This window comes from Fistularia commersonii, chromosome 24, assembly GCF_037954325.1.
Source record: "Fistularia commersonii isolate RoL2024-O1a breed Wild chromosome 24, RoL_Fcom_v1.0, whole genome shotgun sequence".
Lineage (NCBI taxonomy): Eukaryota > Metazoa > Chordata > Actinopteri > Syngnathiformes > Fistulariidae > Fistularia > Fistularia commersonii.
The window spans coordinates 2,155,234-2,172,814 of record NC_141307.1 but is presented as its reverse complement, the minus strand read 5'-3'; the positions used below and the strand labels follow the sequence as shown (position 1 = coordinate 2,172,814).

Below are 17,581 nucleotides of genomic sequence, written 5' to 3'. Positions count from 1 at the left end.
CGCTGCCATTTTAGGTTGATGCACCTAAAATGGCAGCCGGCACGCCTTTGAATCTTTGTCTTGGTTTTACGTTTGCCACGTTCGGACCGATCGAGTGCAACGGCTCTCATTTTTGTGTTCGCAGCCATATTTGACCTGAGATTATAGCACTCTTAAGGAAGGTGCCCTATAAATATATGTATTCTTATTAATATTGTTATCCAGCTTGACCGTGGTGTGAAAATAAAAAATAGATAAATTAAAAAAAAAATCAGAATACTTTATGGGTAAATTCCTTTTGGTCACAAAGTGGAGGAGAATCAAAGGAGAACTCTGTTTTAAAATAAATGAAATAGCAAAAAATAAAATAAAATAAAAAAAATCCAAGTAAAGAAAAAAATCAAGTTAAAGGTATGTGAAAATATGTACAAGTATATGACGTAAATGTGCACAGGAATATGACGCCTTCTTTCTGTTCCCGCCGCGTCGCAGCGCCGTGTCTGCTTAGATTTGGCAATTACATCACAAACCACGTGATTTCCAGTAAATACTGAGCTGAAGGAAAAACTGCTTTCGGGCTTTGGGGGGAAAAACCGGCCGCACAGAAAGATTGTGACTGCAGAGGCTGCTGTCAGTTTGCCAGGCGCTGCACAAACGACTGGGCGGACTTTTTTTCGGTTTTGAATTGGTTGGTTTTGAAGCAGAAAGTATCACCTATTAATTGGGTCAAATTCAAGCCCATCCTGAAAGTTTACTAGAATATTAAAATATCAGCAAAAAAAATGTTGAAAACAATTAGATCTGATCCTTCGATAAGAAAAAAAACCCTTTAATATTCATGTACTTTTACCGTTTAATCAATATCAGATGATTTGACTTCTTGTACCGTATGTGAATATATATCACAAAAACACATCCATTTTCTGGTCTGCAAAATGTATACCTATATTAATATAACTTTATAATATAATGGACTGTCACTGTCTCAAAGCTGAGAGCGCAGCCCGGCTCATCTGCTGATCTCTGGCGCCTTGGTGTGGCGGGAAATGTGAAGTAGCAGCAACAAATTGTGACCGTCAAAGAATAAAGTTTTTTCATATATAATTAATATATTTTTTCCGATGCATAGTGTGTGTATATCATATTATATATGTATATATAGTCTGTGGGTGTGTGTGTGTAATATTGTGGAGAGCTGGGGCATCCAATTGTTACCATCAAGGAATAAAATTAAAAAATAAAACTAAACTTTAAAAAGAGAAATTACATATATATTAAAAATATATATAAATAATATCATTATATATGGTGTGTGTGTGTGTATAATAATGTGAGCTGGATTTTAGCAAAACAACAATCAGCGTCAAGGATAATTTGCTCTTTAGAAGATGGCATTAAATCAACAGACAGTGTGTGTGTGTGTGTGTGTGTGTGTGTGTGTGTGTGTGTGTGTGTGTGTGTGTGTGTGTGTGTGTGTGTGTGTGTAAATAACTGACTGTACACAATTGTGCAAAAGTAAATATTTGATCATGTCAGACAAATAGACTTTTTTTGTTGACATTTTGGATGCATGCTGTATCTCTTTGGCAAATTAGATGATTCAAGTTTTTTCAGAGGGTTAATTTGACTAAAGACAAAAAAACTCTACATTGAGAGGCTTGATATATCAGCAATGTGTTAGCCGTTTAGCAGCGCTGTCACACAAGTGGGCTTCTTGCTCACGGACACCATTATTTCATCATGTGTTAATAAGTTAATTTATGAGAAAATAAAGCACAAACAATAGACCGGACAACATTATTCCAGGTCATCATGCTCTAATGCATTATTTATCTGGTCTGGTTTAAAAAAAGAAGGGTAAAAGTGGGGGCGAACTCATGCCAAATATTTAATTTTGAACTTTCAGCTGCACGCAGGGGTTTATGGTGCAGAACTGCATGTGAAGTTTACCTAAATGCACTGCAACCTGTTCAGTTTTTAGAAGTGTTGTAATTGTTCTTTGTAATGTACTATAAATAATCAACCATCAGTCCTGCACATTCAATAGTAACCAGGTGAAATTTCAAAATGCTTCTGGTAAGTTTGCACTTGAGGTGAGTAAGTTGTTGAGGTTAAAAAAAAAAAGACTGAATTATATGTGTCTTTTTATCCCTGTGGTCAACATCAAACACAACTGAATGACAGTCTTTTTTTCTGATTGACTAACTTGTGACTCCATCTGTCTTTTTCAGCAAACTTATTCGATGACTTGCAATTACACTAAATGTCCACTAGATGGCGACATATACTCATTTTTAAGAATAACCCGGAAGGCCTTTGACTGAGCGATCGAACACCGCGCACAAATAAAACATCACCTTCTAGCCTGGTGGGAGAGGATCAATAATTCCTTTATATTAAAAAAACAAAACAAAAAAAAACTATAATGCATTCGTCATGGACTTCTCTGCACAGTTTATGCCTCATTGAAATTTGTTGAAATTTGTAAAGCCAACTTTCTTTGAATGTGAACGCCTTAGTTCTGATCATCAGTTAAAACAAAACATATGATTTGGATTTAGTGTTTTTTTTCATCAGAATCAGAATACTTAATGGATCCCGAAGAGAGAAATTGCTTTTAGTTGAAAGCAGCTCCTGCTCACATAGTAAAGTGGAGAAGAATCAATATAGAACTTAATATTAAAAAAAAGAATAAAATAGCAACTCATAAAATATACAGTATCAAAATAACAAAAAAAATGTTTCTGATCATACTTATTTATTGATGTAGTTCAACTACGCATAGAAGAGACTGAAACCCAAAATGTTGATTTCCTCCTCTCGACATCGATACTTCACATAAAACTCAGCTTTTCCTTTACATAATAGATGCATGTAATCAATTGTGCATTCAATACATGTTGTAGTTATAATCAAAATATAAATAATAATAATATGATATTCACTGAAGGATAAGGACATTTTTTCCTTTCTTTCTTTATTTCTTTTTTAATTATTCATTTTATTTTCATAAATGATTCCACCTCACCTTCAAAGTCCACACAGTGGCACAACTGAACAACTTCACAAATAAATGAAAGGTAATTTGCATTATTATATCTGATGATGAAAGAACGGACTTTCTTTAAGGGGAAAACAGCATGTTCACTTAAACATAGTTATCTTATCAAGGGCTCGACCTCCATTCGAGTTACCGCCCTCCGTTCTCTTTCCATTATTTTTTTAATTTGGATTCACATCTTCACACGCTTCATGACATGGAACAAGTTAAACATCCTGCTTTTTTATTGTGCAAAAGTATGAGATACCACATAAACATCTTGCAGAAAATTAAATCAAGTTTTTCCTCTTCAGTTTCATGGCTTCTCTTTTAGACTTTAATGACATTATCTTGCAACCAGTTTCGGTTGTTTGGGCCTTTCAGTGGTTCTTTGTTGATTGTGTGGACAAGTGGGTGGGGGGTCGTCTTACACACCTGAGACTGGTATTACTGTTGATGAAAACACACACACACACACACGCACACACACACACAAACCACTGTGCATCTGTTACTCTCGTCTTGGTCATTTTGTTTTTCTTTCCTGTATTTTTCCTTTATTTCCTGCCTGAGACGATGAGATGTTTGATTGCGTTACCCTTTTCAAGTTACAAGGTTAGAGAGAAGAAATTTGTTTTCAGCATTGGAACAAACATGACTATTTTTATCTCCTACATGATTGAAATGTGTGGATGACAAAAAAGTAATTATTATTGAATCATCACATTTGTATCATTGGATTGATTTTGAAACAAGAAAGTACCAAGAAAGTCTCAAATCATCATTAAACATTGATTGGATCAAAATCAGCACATCCTGAAAGTTGAGCAGAAAATTGAAATATCAAAAAAAGTCAAAGAAATTAGATCTGATGTTTCAATAATAGAAAAACCATTAACATTTTTGTACTTTAGTACATTTAGTCAAGATCAGATCATTTGACTTGTGAACTGCATGTGAACATATATTACAAAAACACATCCATTTTCTAAAACTTAACAAAAATAAGTTAAATAAATTTTTCTTCACAATGGACTGCCACTAGCTCAGAGACATATGCCACAAAAGAGATTACACACTGGATTAGGAAGCGTGGCTAATCTTATTTCATGTCAGTGATCATCTGTACCTTCATTCACAACTTCTCCTGAAGATGCCGCTTCGCTGGATCAGGTTAGTGTTTAAACCTCAACACTTGAGAAGTCAATAAAAAATAATAAATAGGCACACCAGTCATCTTTGACCACATTTGTATTCTGCATTCTCTCTTCTCAGCTCGAGGAGAAAGTCCACCTCCATTCAGATGGAAATCACTCACCTTGTAGTTGCTGTTCCCTTTGCGAGAACACAATGAAATTTCCCCACTCAGGTTTGCACATTTACAACTTATTTTGCATGACTACATAATTAGGCAGCTGTTATTTTCGTCCAGACACCACATTCTCGTGTCGGACGATTGAGAAGCAGTAAATCCTATGTACTGTATGCAACTGTTATGTTTTCCAGTGTGCATAGAAACACATGATGATTCACTGGAAATGGTTTGCAACAAATACATGCATGTGTGTATGTGCATGTACTTATGAACATACTCAGAGAGAGAGAGCTGTCTGTGGTTTATAGCTGACTTTACAAATCAAATGAGAATTGGAGAATGACAACAGTTGAATGAATTTGACCATTGCACGCAACAATTTTATAGACGTTTTCCTTTTTTCTGAGCCCAAGAATGAGTTACACAAGTCATAATGTTAAGCTTTTGTATTTTTTAATGACATGTCACAAGCTGCTACTTGTCATTTTGTTCCCGAACGCACGGAAAAGAATTATGATCAAAGTTTGTGCATGCTTGTAAATCTGCAGAACAAGAAAATATTTGTCAGTTTCTTATAGCTGATGATTTTTTTAAAAAAATTTTTATGCAAGTTTTTTATTGCACCGTTAGTATTTGGAGCAACATCTATAAATTCATACACATTGGTGAAGATTAAGTTTTGACTGACCCTTTTTGAAATGTGGACAAATATTTATTTTTGATTTTAGTGACTCATCATGCAAATAAAAGTATGCTGTTTTTCGGGTGCAAAAGGTTTTATCGAGACAAATCATCTCACAAACGTGACTTTTGCAGGCTCTCTCCACATTTGCTTGTACTAGTTGTGAAAAGGCCCACAGTTGCAAAGTGAGACATAGAGAATATAAAGGAAGGAGACAGAATGGACTGAGGCAGACGGACAGTTTGTTATTTATTATATAAGGCTTTTGGCGAGTAGTGAGAAGCTAGGAGATCTGAAGGTGTACCTCCAGGGGAAAAAGAAGAAACATAATGTAAATTCTGAGCTTTACTGAGTGCTGAGTTTCCCCATGCACACGGAATGGTAGTAGGATTTGAGACAATACAAGAATTTGACAGATGATTGTGATCTGATATCAAACAGACACACATTTGATAAAAATGCCCCAATTTGACACTCACTGATATTGGCTTCTTAGGAAAGAGATTCTTACTGACAATCAATCACTTGAAAAGAAAGATGTCTGCATATCCTTGTAATGTAAACCTCTAAATGGGGAGAGCTCATATGGGACATTTTGATTATTCTCACTTATTCTGCAAAGACCAGATGTGACATGCGCAATATTTTAAACACCAGAAAATCAGAATTGGGATCTTCAAACGATTCCAACGGCAACCATTTGTGCATTTAGTTTTCCCCAATTCAAAACTGAATTTCTATTCAACAAACCAACAAACCAGCATTTTAAGGATTTTTATTTGCAACAAGCGTGTCTTACGAAGCGTTTTTCCGAGTAACATCTTCCATTAAATGTGCAAAGGAGATCCTTAAAGACTTTCGATGCAGCATCTCATCATGGATGGGGTCGATCTCTGGGAATTGAAGAATCGGAACAAGGTGTCGTGGGAGACGGAGTTCCCTTGGCAACTGTCTCCCAACAGACGATCATCATGTGACACAGATGTAGTCAAGCAGAGAATGACACAAAGAGGGAGAAAGGGGAGGAGAGTGTGTTAGAGAGATAGTCAGGGCAAAAGACTGAGAGAGGGAGAAGGAAAGAGAGAGAGAGGGGGGAAGGTTAAAGCACTATAATGATGAGTCAGAGGAGGGTGATTCTGACGTAACTCGCCAACCACTCCCACCCCCAACTTCACTGCCTACATGGCGTTTCCTGGATATCCAGGCCAGAGCTGACCATTGTTGTCAGGACTCCTCCATGAGATAATAAAGCAACACATAACACAATGTTGTGCATTTCACACTCACACGTGCCCGGTAACGATGTGCGATATCTGTCTCACAATACCTTTGCCATTTCACAGTATCTTTTCTTACATGCTCACTTGGTAGGCCAAACTCAAACAGCAAAATGATGCAAAATACAGACAGAGCAAAAATTAAAATAAGGCACACTACATCCAGCTAAAGAATTCACACACTTATTGCATTTTTGACAATTATATTTTAATTAGATTTTGACAATTGATTAGCCCCTTAATCGGGACCCATTGATTGTGAGTATCATGAATTTGATAAGTCATACATAAATAAAAAACATTTACTTCTAGGATAGAAAAGTATGGTTCTATACATTATTGTCTAGACAACACATGGAAATTAATGGCAAGAAAACAAATAAAACAGGTAGGGGGACAGGTAAGACGGTCAATATCCTAGGAGAATGAATTAGAAATGAAAAATGTATATTCTCATGTTGTATGTAGTAAATAAATATTATTACTTTATAGATAGATAGATGTTCAACCTCCAGCATCCTTAGTAGTGCCCACTCACGATTGTTGCGCATGCGCACTACCTTCGCGTCGCAACCCTTCTCCCAACAGCGTGCCCAACCGTCCTTTGGAGAAAATGGGATATTTGCCTTGAAATCTTCAAACTCAGTTAACATACTTGCAGGAAAGGATTTCAACAACATCGAACGAACGACGCAGCAGGAATATTGGATTACGTCGATATCGATTTTTACTAAATTCATTTTTCGCCACGTGACCAACCTCGACCAATCGGATCGAGCTAAAAAATACAGCGGAAAGTATTCCCTTTGTTCGGAAATTTCGCAAACTTTACCACAAAAATCGAGTATAACAGTGCTTTGGCCGCGATGGAGGCCCGTGGAGGTGTTTTTAGCCCGAAAAGTGTTCGTTTTTGAGATGTTTTTGCCGATGTTTTCCCAGAATGCCACGTGTTCACGATTTGCTGCTAAAGTGTGGCGCTGGCGGTGTTCGTCACATGACTCCCCTCCCCCACCCGCGGCTCAGAATGGGAGACGAAGGCGGACATGTTGAGGGAAATGTGTTGGTTAAAAAGTATCTAGGTGGAAGACAAGAAGAATAATTGAAGACGAGTTTTGCTATATCTGTGGATTTACGAGGCGCCATTTGTATTATTTATTCGAGGTTTTGTCACACTTTGGACAATTCACCTGTAAAAAAGGAACTTTATTTTTTTACATAGTATATTGTTAATTTTTAACTTAAAAAGTCAGAATTTGTGAGGTTTTTGACACGGTGTTAATGCGTTCGAGGATCTAATTTTACTTTTAGCCGTTTTTGAATGACATTGTAGGCAATTTGTAACCTTGGTGTGGGGGATGGGCGCATGTGGTTAGGTAACCATATTGCGTGGTTGTTTTTGTGTCGGTAAGTTTTAAGACAAAAGGTTCCCTGGAAAGTTAGTTTTATGTGGTCGTTTTTATGTCGAAAATAATAATTTGTTGTCGCTATCAGTGTAAGGCCATTTGTTGTGTCATTTCTAAAGTCTAATCAGTTGAGGGTTTTGTCTTTTGTCGTGGTTTCTCTTCATCTTTTGTCTCCGTAAAACGTTGTATTAAGAGGAAAATTCTCCGTATGTGGTTATAGGCCAACGCGGAAATTTGCTGTGTCATTGTTGGACTAAACTTCTTGTGAAGTTCTTATTCTTCTTCTTTGTTAGCGTGGAAATGGAATGTATCCTCGCCATCTCCAACGCTGCTTAACTGAAAGGTTTGGATTCCTAGGTGGTATTTTATCTAGGCTCGTCGTGTAGGCCCTTTCGGGGTGATGATCGTTAGTCGGTGTGTTATGGTGCACATCTTAGATATCGCTCATTTTTTCGAATTGTAAGCGACTAAAGCAACGTTCGGTGGGTTTTCGTTCTTGATATAGCGATATAATAGCAAGTTATTTGTGTTTAAGTGTGGTGTCGTCGTACTTAAAGATGGCGGCTGGCGCCTGAGACAGAAATGTGGATCTCGGTTGAACAGAGAGCTCGTGCCGAGAGGCTCTTGGTGGACGCGCGTGATACGACTGAGGAACCAATAGGCTTTTTCGTATATGCCACCAAAGCGCGCGGCACAAAGTTATTGACCAATCCCCGACGTTGCTATGCCTACGTTGACGTAATGTAATGTGATAGAGTAGGTGTTGGTATCTACTGTGTCCCTATTATTTTGCCTGGGAGGAGCCGTCAGATCGGACTGACAAGATACGTTTAGTTTAGCAAAATACATCTGTTTAGCCCTGTTCGGGTATTTCCACGACTAATAGCAGATGCCAGTTTTCTGTGGTTCCAAGATAATCGCTGGGGAAGTCTCAGTGTGTAGGGGTGTGGTGATATTGACGGACGGCGCAAGTAACGAATCGAGACGAAGAGGGCGTGGACATGGCTCGGATTTCTACCCAATAGGGCGAGTGATGTGTGTATATAAGGACGGGTGTAGTCGCAACGTCGCCATTTCAACGAAGCAGCAAAAGGGATTCCTCGGTGGCGGCGCGCGAAGAGAGCGGAGAGGCGAACATATCGGGATCCTGGCTTCGCTTTAGCTTTAAACGTAATCCGGATCCATCCTGATGGATATGGCCGTTAACCCGCTCATTGACAGGTATCTAATGGTAAAACTGACTCTCAGCTTTCCATCCCAGGGAATATTGCAACCGTTTCTCGATGTTTATTTTAAAAAATGTCATTGGATATATAGCTGGATCGTGGGATTTGATTCTGCACAAAGGGAGGATTTCTCATCTTGGTTTGAAACGGAATTCTTTTTAGCCTAAATAAAATAAATGTTGGCGGTAACAAGCTGCGACTGTTGTTCGCGCTACGCCGGCGCCATCTTCGGACCGCCTATGCCTTTGGCCGCTCTTAGTCGCTGCCTGGCAGTTGGTGCTAGCCTAGCTAGCGTTAGCTTCCCCGTAACCCAACTGTGTAGCCTGGCGCGCCTAGATGGCGATGTTAGTACTTTGGAAAATGCACGTTATTCTTTTCCTAGTATCGTTTGCCGGAGTTTGCCAGTGTCCAAGGGCGTTAAACGTAAACAAGCCGCCTGTCTCGTAAAAGAAGTCGGCCGCGCCGCTGTGTCTCCCCATTTCGCCGGTTTGTTTTTGTAGCCATGTGACGGGCACGTTAGGGTATGATCACCGTTGTGATGACAATGCATTACAGCGCCTGTCTGATGCTGGCTTATATTCGTTACCATTTATTTTACTGCAATTATTCATCAGTCAGAAATAGGACAGGGAAACGTAAAGTAGCGGGGAGTCGTCTCAAGGGTTCCCGGTTGAAATTTCGCTCTCATTTGCCTTCCTGGTAACTAATTACTCAGCTAAAGAACATTAAATATTCTCTAAATAATTGTTTATTTAATTTAATATTTGCTGTTTAAGGTTTCTTTTTTAGGTTCTCCTAGGTTCAAGTAACACCTTTTTGTTAACCCAATTTACACGCAAATACCTTGTTTTTGTTTAGTGTTGTTGTTGTATCTGATTACTTACAAAATAAAGAACACTAACTGTCAAATATGTTTCTGAAGGTTGTATCATTCAAATGCTACCAGAAATGTAAACTAGCCTATTACTCTCTTGGTCCACCCCAAAATTTAGAATCTTACTCCTGTGACAACCACTGTATGCCTATGTAGAATACATTAATGCTTAATGCCTCTGGGTGGTTCTTAAAAGTCAGCTCTCCTACAGGACCACAAATTTTCATTGTGATAAGACAACAATTATTAACCTCATTGGAAAGAAATGCATAAACTCGTTTGAACATCTTGAGTGTGCAATTGGAAAATCTAAAGGGAGTGTGTCCTTAAATGCGTGCACATCTGAAAATTAAAACAAGCTAAGAATTGCCTAACTCTTGAAAGATGTCAGTTGTGCACAAGATTGCACATAGAACTCAGACAATAGTATTTCATCCAGGAAACTCCATATGTAGCTTCTTTAGTGGTATTACTTTGCGTGAAACTGAAACTGTAACCAAGAAACTGGAGTCAGAAATTTATCTTAACAGGCTAAGAATAAATTTGTTCCATATTTTACATGTGATCTGTGCTGAGCTACTGGATAATGATGCCACGGCAGCTCAAACATGTCGTTTGGAACTACATTCCCAGTTGACGTTAACATGTATCAACCTGGTCGATCAAAAAGCAAAAGTGAAGAAGCTACGGTTAGAATAGTGAGTCAGGGTGACCGTATCAGCTGGTTCGCCACACAGTCACAGCGCATTCCATTTGTTGCTTAGGCTCCCAGAAATGCTGCATCAGAAGGGGTGTATGAAGAACACGCTTTGAGGTTACACCAGTGTATTTGCACTCTCGAGTTTTGAAAGTGGGCGGCAGCTTTGGACTCCTCCCTTTGTGGGTTAGTTCTGTGCCTCGTCGAAAAGCACCGGCTACAGAGCTGTAAAGTGAATAATTCGCTGTCATTCCAATATGTAAAAGTTCTCAGGATATAAATGTTAACGAAACGGTAGCACTGCAGCATACCCGGTTATAAACAAGGATCGGGAACATGTAACAGCCTGGATGAAAATTGTAGAATAGTCCAGTCATGACTGTAACATGGCAGCTGAAACTCCACCCACAGTCCTCTCCCAATGGAATATTTCCATTGGGCAGGTTCCCTTCTGCAGTGAGAAAAGGGGGAAGTGGCAGTCGCGTCCAGTCTCAAGGGCCGCGGGGCAGCCGCAGTAGTAGAGCTAAAGTCCCAGGACCAATGTTAGCTTGCTTACAAGGGTGTGTGATAAAACCACTATATCAGTGATTATTGCATTGCGAGAGCAGGACTGGGTTAATTAATCTTGCCAGAATAACTGGGCAATGTAATGATCACAGAAATGGTATGATTCAAAAAAGTTTGACTGCATTATGGAGTGAAATAATAATACCACATTTAGTTTTGTTTTGATGTCAAAGAGAACAGAAGTTATTCACAGCAGAAATCATGTTGCCCTGACAAGTGTTTAAAATGACAAAGGTTTGAGTAGTTTCAGATAATTCTGCCACCCATAGGTTTCCGATGTGAGGGTGTTTTGAGCAAGTGGTTGTCCTTAAAACGGCAAGCTTGCAAATGAATTAGCATTTTATCACAAGAGACAGGTTCTGATTTTTCATCATGTGCCAGCCTTGACCTCAACCATGACATCTGTTGGGCTTGAACTATGTGCTCCGCAGCTCCCATCTAGGGCTTGATGTTGGCTTAATGGGAGTCACAACGATGGACCATGGTTCTGGCCCGGCAGGAAAACGAATCCGGAAACCATCCCTGCTGTTTGAGGGCTTCGAGAGTCCCGGTCTGCCTCCCATCAGTCATATAACCCCTTCAGGACCCCCACAGCCCCCCGTGAAAGACCCCAATCGCCAAGGCAAGATGACGAACCAACTGCAGTTTCTGCAGAAAGTCCTACTCAAGTCCTTGTGGAGGCACCACTTCGCCTGGCCCTTTCACGAGCCTGTCGATGCAGTCAAGCTTAATTTGCCTGTAAGTGAACGCTGCCTCGAGGATAGTGCAAGTAAATGTTTACCTTCCCTCAATGGGAATGAGTGGAGGTGTTTGAAATTTGAAATTCGCCAGTATGATGAACTGTTTCCTGATGTGTCAATCAAACGTGTTTGTCTTCTTCCAGGATTATCACAAGATCATTAAGAATCCCATGGACATGGGGAGTATCAAGAGAAGACTTGAGAATAACTACTATCGTAGTGCAAGCGAATGCATGCAGGACTTCAACACCATGTTTACAAATTGCTACATTTACAACAAGGTAAATTCAGACACCTTTGAGATGGGGTCACATTGGACATCATGTTGAGTAGTCAGGGTGACGGATAACAGGAATTGATAATTGTTTTCCACAGAAAAAAAAGAAATTAGCTCTTGTTAGACAATATTTCACTGATCACATAGCACATAAAACTAGCAAACAACATTTACTTGGAAAAATTGACTCAAAAATTTCAGGGTGGGAAATTATGTTGAAATTTTTACCTCAGCCAGCAAATATATATTTTTTTGTGTTAACCATTTTTTTTCCATCGCAGCCAACAGATGACATTGTTCTGATGGCACAGTCTTTGGAAAAAGCATTTCTGCAGAAAGTAGCTCAGATGCCTCAGGAGGAAGAGGAGCTACCCCCGCCACCTCCCCGGAGTAAAACAATCAAGCTAAGCAAAAAAGGCAGAGGTGCGGCTGAGAACCAGCATACACACGATAAATATCAATTTCCAATTTCATCCATTTGTAATTGTCTGTCCTCTTGATTCATCAGTCTCTGGTGGAGTGACAACAGCTCATCAGGTCCCAGCAGTCTCACAGTCTGCGTACTCACCACCCACTCCGGAGACCCCAGAATCCTTCCTTTGTACGCCCCCACAGACACTGATGACCAAGAGTCTCCCCGTGACCCTGACAAATGAAAATAGCATCGCTACCTTGACGAGTCTTCCTCCCACGCAGCCCACCGCTAAGGTAACAGGTGACTCCTAAAACAAACGTGAAACAAAGAGGGAGAATTCTGAAATCCAATTCCTCTTTCCTTATACAGAAAAAAGGTGTCAAGAGAAAGGCGGACACAACCACTCCGACCACCGTCGCCATGCCCATCATGAGCACGATGGCTGTCAGTGGCCTGGGTCTGGGGATGGGCGGCGGAGGACACAACTCGCCTCTCACCCTCACTTCTCTGGGGGTGGACCACAGCTCCGGACTGGGGATGAACCCCGGTCTCAGCATCAGCCAAGGGATGGGCCTGGGCATGGGCCGAGGGGCAATGATGATGAGCGGAAAATCGGCGGGGAATTGCAGAAGAGGAGTGAGCGGGCGGCCCATTAAGCCCCCAAAGAAGGATTTACCAGACTCCATCATACCACCACCAGTACGGCGCAGCAAGCTGTCACCTCAGCTGCGCTACTGCAACGGCGTCCTGAAGGAGCTGCTGTCCAAGAAGCACGCGGCGTACGCCTGGCCGTTCTACAAACCCGTCGATGCCTCCTCGCTCGGTCTCCACGACTACCACGATATTATCAAGCAACCTATGGACCTCAGTACCATCAAGGTACACAAACGTATTAGCATTTTGGTGGCAGCAATGTAAAAATGTAGAAGTAATTAGCGCAATCCTACAAGCGTGGAGATCAAGATATGTTGAGGTGATCTCTTTTTGTTCAGCGTTGTTTCACTAACGTCCCTGGTGTCTCCTCAGCTGAAGATGGATAGCCGGGAGTATCAGGACTCCCAACAGGTTTCCGCGGATGTCAGACTGATGTTCTCCAACTGCTACAAATACAACCCCCCAGATCATGATGTGGTCGCCATGGCAAGAAAACTCCAGGTAGAACTTTTCATCAACTCTCCCCTTGAAATCGTCCCTGAAATACCCCGGACTGTTACCCCCTTATTTTCAGATGTGTCGCTCACCCTTTTTCTTTTCAACAGGATGTCTTCGAGTTCTGCTTCGCTAAAATGCCAGACGAGCCTCCGGCGCCCCCGAGCTCCTCATCTTCCTCCTCTTCTTCCTCCTCGTCCTCTGAGAGTGAACTCAGCAGCGAGAGCGAGGAGAGTGAGAGTAGCCCCAGCTCCGACTCAGAGGAGGAGAGGGCAAACCGCTTGGCTGAGCTGCAGGAACAGGTGTTGACTTTTGGAAAACCCGTTTTTAATTCGGCCACAATTGAACAAAGTCAACATACTGGTGTTTGGAGCTGATCTGGTCGTTTTAAAAAATCTTTTCTGACACATTTTCCTTCCTGCTCCCGTTCAGCTCAAAGCAGTACATGAGCAGCTTACTGCTCTCTCCCAGGGGCCCATCGTGAAACCCAAAAAAAAGAAAGAGAAGAAAGATAAGAAGAAGAAGAAAAAGGTGGAAAAGGAAAAGCACCGGAAAGTTGAGGAAGAGTTGACTCCAATCAGGCCGACGAAACCCCCCAAAGTAACCAAAACGTCTAAAGCCAAGAGCAACCGCGGGATGGCTGTTCCTGTGATGCCAATGAAAAAGGCCCAAAGCAAGAAAAACAACAAGAGCAAGTGAGTCGTGATATACGATTGACAAAAAGTTAATGAAATGCATAAGAAAAAAATTGCGTTTGACCAAAATTCTGATTTTTAATATGTAAAAATCCTCAAAGACATTTTAGAATATTACTTGCCAAAATGGTGCCCAACACAACATCTCCTTCACCATCCACTACTTTTTTTTCCTCGTCCGACTTCAGATCCAAAAAGGGAGGCATGATGTTCAACGTGCCCCAGAGCGTCCCCGAGCCCGTAGTGCCTCATTTCGACTCTGACGAGGAAGAGGAGACCGCGCCAATGTCATATGACGAGAAACGGCAACTCAGCCTGGATATCAACAAGCTCCCGGGTGAGAAGCTGGGCCGCGTCGTCTACATCATCCAGTCCCGTGAACCGTCGCTCCGGGACACCAACCCCGAGGAGATCGAGATTGACTTTGAGACGCTGAAGCCGTCGACTCTACGGGAGTTGGAGAGATATGTTATGACATGCCTGAGGAAGAAGCCCCGGAAACCATATGGTGAGGGGGGGAGGCGGCGTGATAGTAGCGTTGATGTAACGGCGGGGTGGGACACGTCCGACTCATGTACCTCCTCCGTTTACCAGCAGCCAACAAGAATACTGCCGGCAAATCCCGAGAAGAACTGGCTCTGGAGAAACAGATGGAGCTGGAGAGGAGACTGATGGACGTCAGCGGACAGCTCAACTCCGGGAAGAAGCCCGTTAAAGCCAAACGTAAGTCTGTGCCTGTTCCGGCCGTGATGTTGTTATGACTGATTGATTGATTTTCACCCGCTGCTTCAAGAGTTTATTTTAAAATAAGCCGTGTTTCTTTTTGTGTTTGTCCTTTGCAGCAGAGAAGCCAGCGCAGGAGGCTCACACTCAGCCGTCACGCCTCAGCGCCAGCAGCTCCTCCTCCGACTCCTCTTCCTCGTCCTCCTCGTCCTCGTCCTCGGACACAAGCGACTCAGATTCTGGCTGAGGGGCAGAATGTTTCCTTGCGTAAAGTAAAAGAAAAAAAAAAAGGGGCGCGTCGTTTAACAGACCCCCCCCGGGGCGTGGCGCTTCCCACCAAGTGGACTGAACTGCAGTGAAGCTACTGACAACGGGCGCCGCGCGGTGGAACAGACCGACCCCACGCCTGAGATGGAGTTCCCCTCATGCTCTGCCCGCCCCGCCATTCTCGCAACAAACTGGGGGGAAGCCGGAGAGGAGGCGACCTGCGTCCAGGCCCGAGGGCCGGGCTGTCGTGCCGCGCGAGGGACGCTCCATCTCCTGCAGAGATGGGAGTGGAGCGAAGGTTGTGTTGGAGGGATATGGGTGCTAGAGCCAGAATGCTTTCTGGAGATGACTTCCCTTCTCACCGTGCTCCCTGTCCTTAAGGTGTATAGATCCCATGTACAGTTATATAATTATCTAATTTTCTTTTATAAAGAAGCATTTTATGGAGGTAATTTATTCCCTTATTCTGGGAAAGATGCGTAGGTGAAGTTGTTTTAGTTTTTTTTCAGTTTTTTCTTTCTTGGGTGGCAAAAAGGATAGTGTGTGTGTGGGCGTGTGTGTGTGTGTGTGTGTGTGTGTGTGTGTGCGTGTGTACGTCCGTCTGAATGAATGTATCAAGTACTGTTTGCATGCACGTGTGCGAGTGCAAGGTTGGCCACCACAAGCGCAGCCTTGTGAAGTTCCTCCCAGTTTTGACGCAGGCGTTGAAAACCAGTCTGCACTCAGAAGCACCTTGGTTCAGTAGATACAGAATGCATGCAATACAGAGGAGCTGACAAACATACTCTTACTACTCTTCCTGCATCCTTGTGTACTTGTGTATTTCTTCAAAAGCCACTGTACAGAAATGTGACCCGGTTTGTTTTGTTGGCGTTTCTCATGTTTTTTTCCGTTCCCATTTTCGCTGTCTGCCCCCCTTTTGATTTCTCTGTAAGCCTGTTTTTTTTTTTTTTTCGTGACCAATCTGCGAATAAATTGTGAGGACGTTTCCCGTCCGCTCGCCTCCACCCAAAACATTCTTTGGTTTTATTTGTGTATTTTACTCAAATACAAATATTCAAGGCTTTCTTGTGTTTTTTTTTTCCTAATTCAGCCCCGGAGGGCAAATTGATTCTATCTTCTGCCCAAAGCCTTTTCAAACCTTATGGCGTAAAACAATTTGGCGTTTGGTTTTAACGGCAGCTGACTGCTTCATTTTGACTTTTTTTTTTTTCTTGTTTCTTCAAAATGAGCAGGTTAACTTATTTGTGTGAGTCTGAGTCGACTGTTGATCTCATCAGCCGTCCTAAAACGGCGGTGAGCTTTTTGTTTGTAAACCTTTAAAATTATATTAACGTGTTTTAAATTTTCAACCAGTTTGCCAAAAGATGGTCTACGGTAATATGCACTGTTTGTTCTGGTGGTACTACGAAGTAGTTTAGGGGAGTTTTAGGCAAGATATGTGTTGGCTGGATTTTCCTTTTTTCCGTTTTTTGGTTTGGCTTGAGCTTTGGGTAATATATTTTAAAAATAATTTATTAGGATTGTGAATGGAGATAATTTTCAATCATGGAAGTGATCAGCATCAATATTTCAAAATATATGTTTAGCAGAAGTTAACTATCAGGATTGTAGAAGTGTTTGTACTTTACAGTCTGACATATCTCAGCATGGTTTTTCCCACCCATCCCCTGTTGTTTTTTATTTTTATTTTATTTTTTGCCATGTCACCCGTCTGTCGTTTTCTTTTTGTCCTGCTGTTAAAAGTTAAATACTTTCCTGGTTTGTCAGAAATCTAAATCCTCTGTACTTGACTCCAACATTTAATCTGAACAAGTGTACATAAATAAACAGAAAATGTTAATATTTTGAGGATATTGCTTTTTTACTGGTGTATTTAGTTAAAAGAATATCCAAATCAATTTTTCAGGATACAAGAAAACAATTTGAGCCTCAGTGCCACCTGCTGGTAAGCATCAATAGAATTTCCCAAAACATTACTTTTAAAATATGAATACAAAAAGTGTTGTCAAGCATCATTAAACAACATCTTCAAACAAATACATTCAAGCAGAAGACAGTTAAAAATGAGGGAAAATATGAACTATATTTGCAGGATACATGTGGTGACATTTCCCCTAATGTATACACATATAAAGAAATATTGAGGTAGATGATATTGATGAAATAATTCCAATTTTATGCATGAGAAAGATTTTTAGAAAGATAAATCAAACCATAAGGACAAACAGGTTGACTGATCAGTCTTGGCAGTC

The 17,581-nt window shown here is 41.2% G+C and overlaps 1 protein-coding gene across 2 annotated transcripts; it reads left to right on the top strand.

The window, feature by feature from the left end:
• Positions 1–8,598: 8,598 nt before the first annotated feature.
• On the top strand, positions 8,599–16,392 carry brd2a (bromodomain containing 2a). 2 transcript variants are annotated; one of them, XM_086171210.1, is made up of 12 exons: positions 8,599–8,917; positions 11,492–11,798; positions 11,944–12,081; positions 12,359–12,500; positions 12,586–12,785; positions 12,862–13,371; positions 13,519–13,647; positions 13,752–13,943; positions 14,074–14,336; positions 14,525–14,844; positions 14,931–15,059; positions 15,179–16,392. In XM_086171210.1, exons 1-12 carry the CDS (start codon positions 8,886–8,888, stop codon positions 15,304–15,306), a joined length of 2,490 nt encoding a protein of 829 aa, XP_086027336.1. In that variant the 5' UTR covers positions 8,599–8,885; the 3' UTR covers positions 15,307–16,392. The 2 variants fall into 2 exon arrangements, with proteins under 2 accessions (XP_086027336.1, XP_086027337.1); XM_086171211.1 differs by having other exon boundaries at positions 14,934–15,059; positions 15,179–15,449.
• Positions 16,393–17,581: the final 1,189 nt, after the last annotated feature.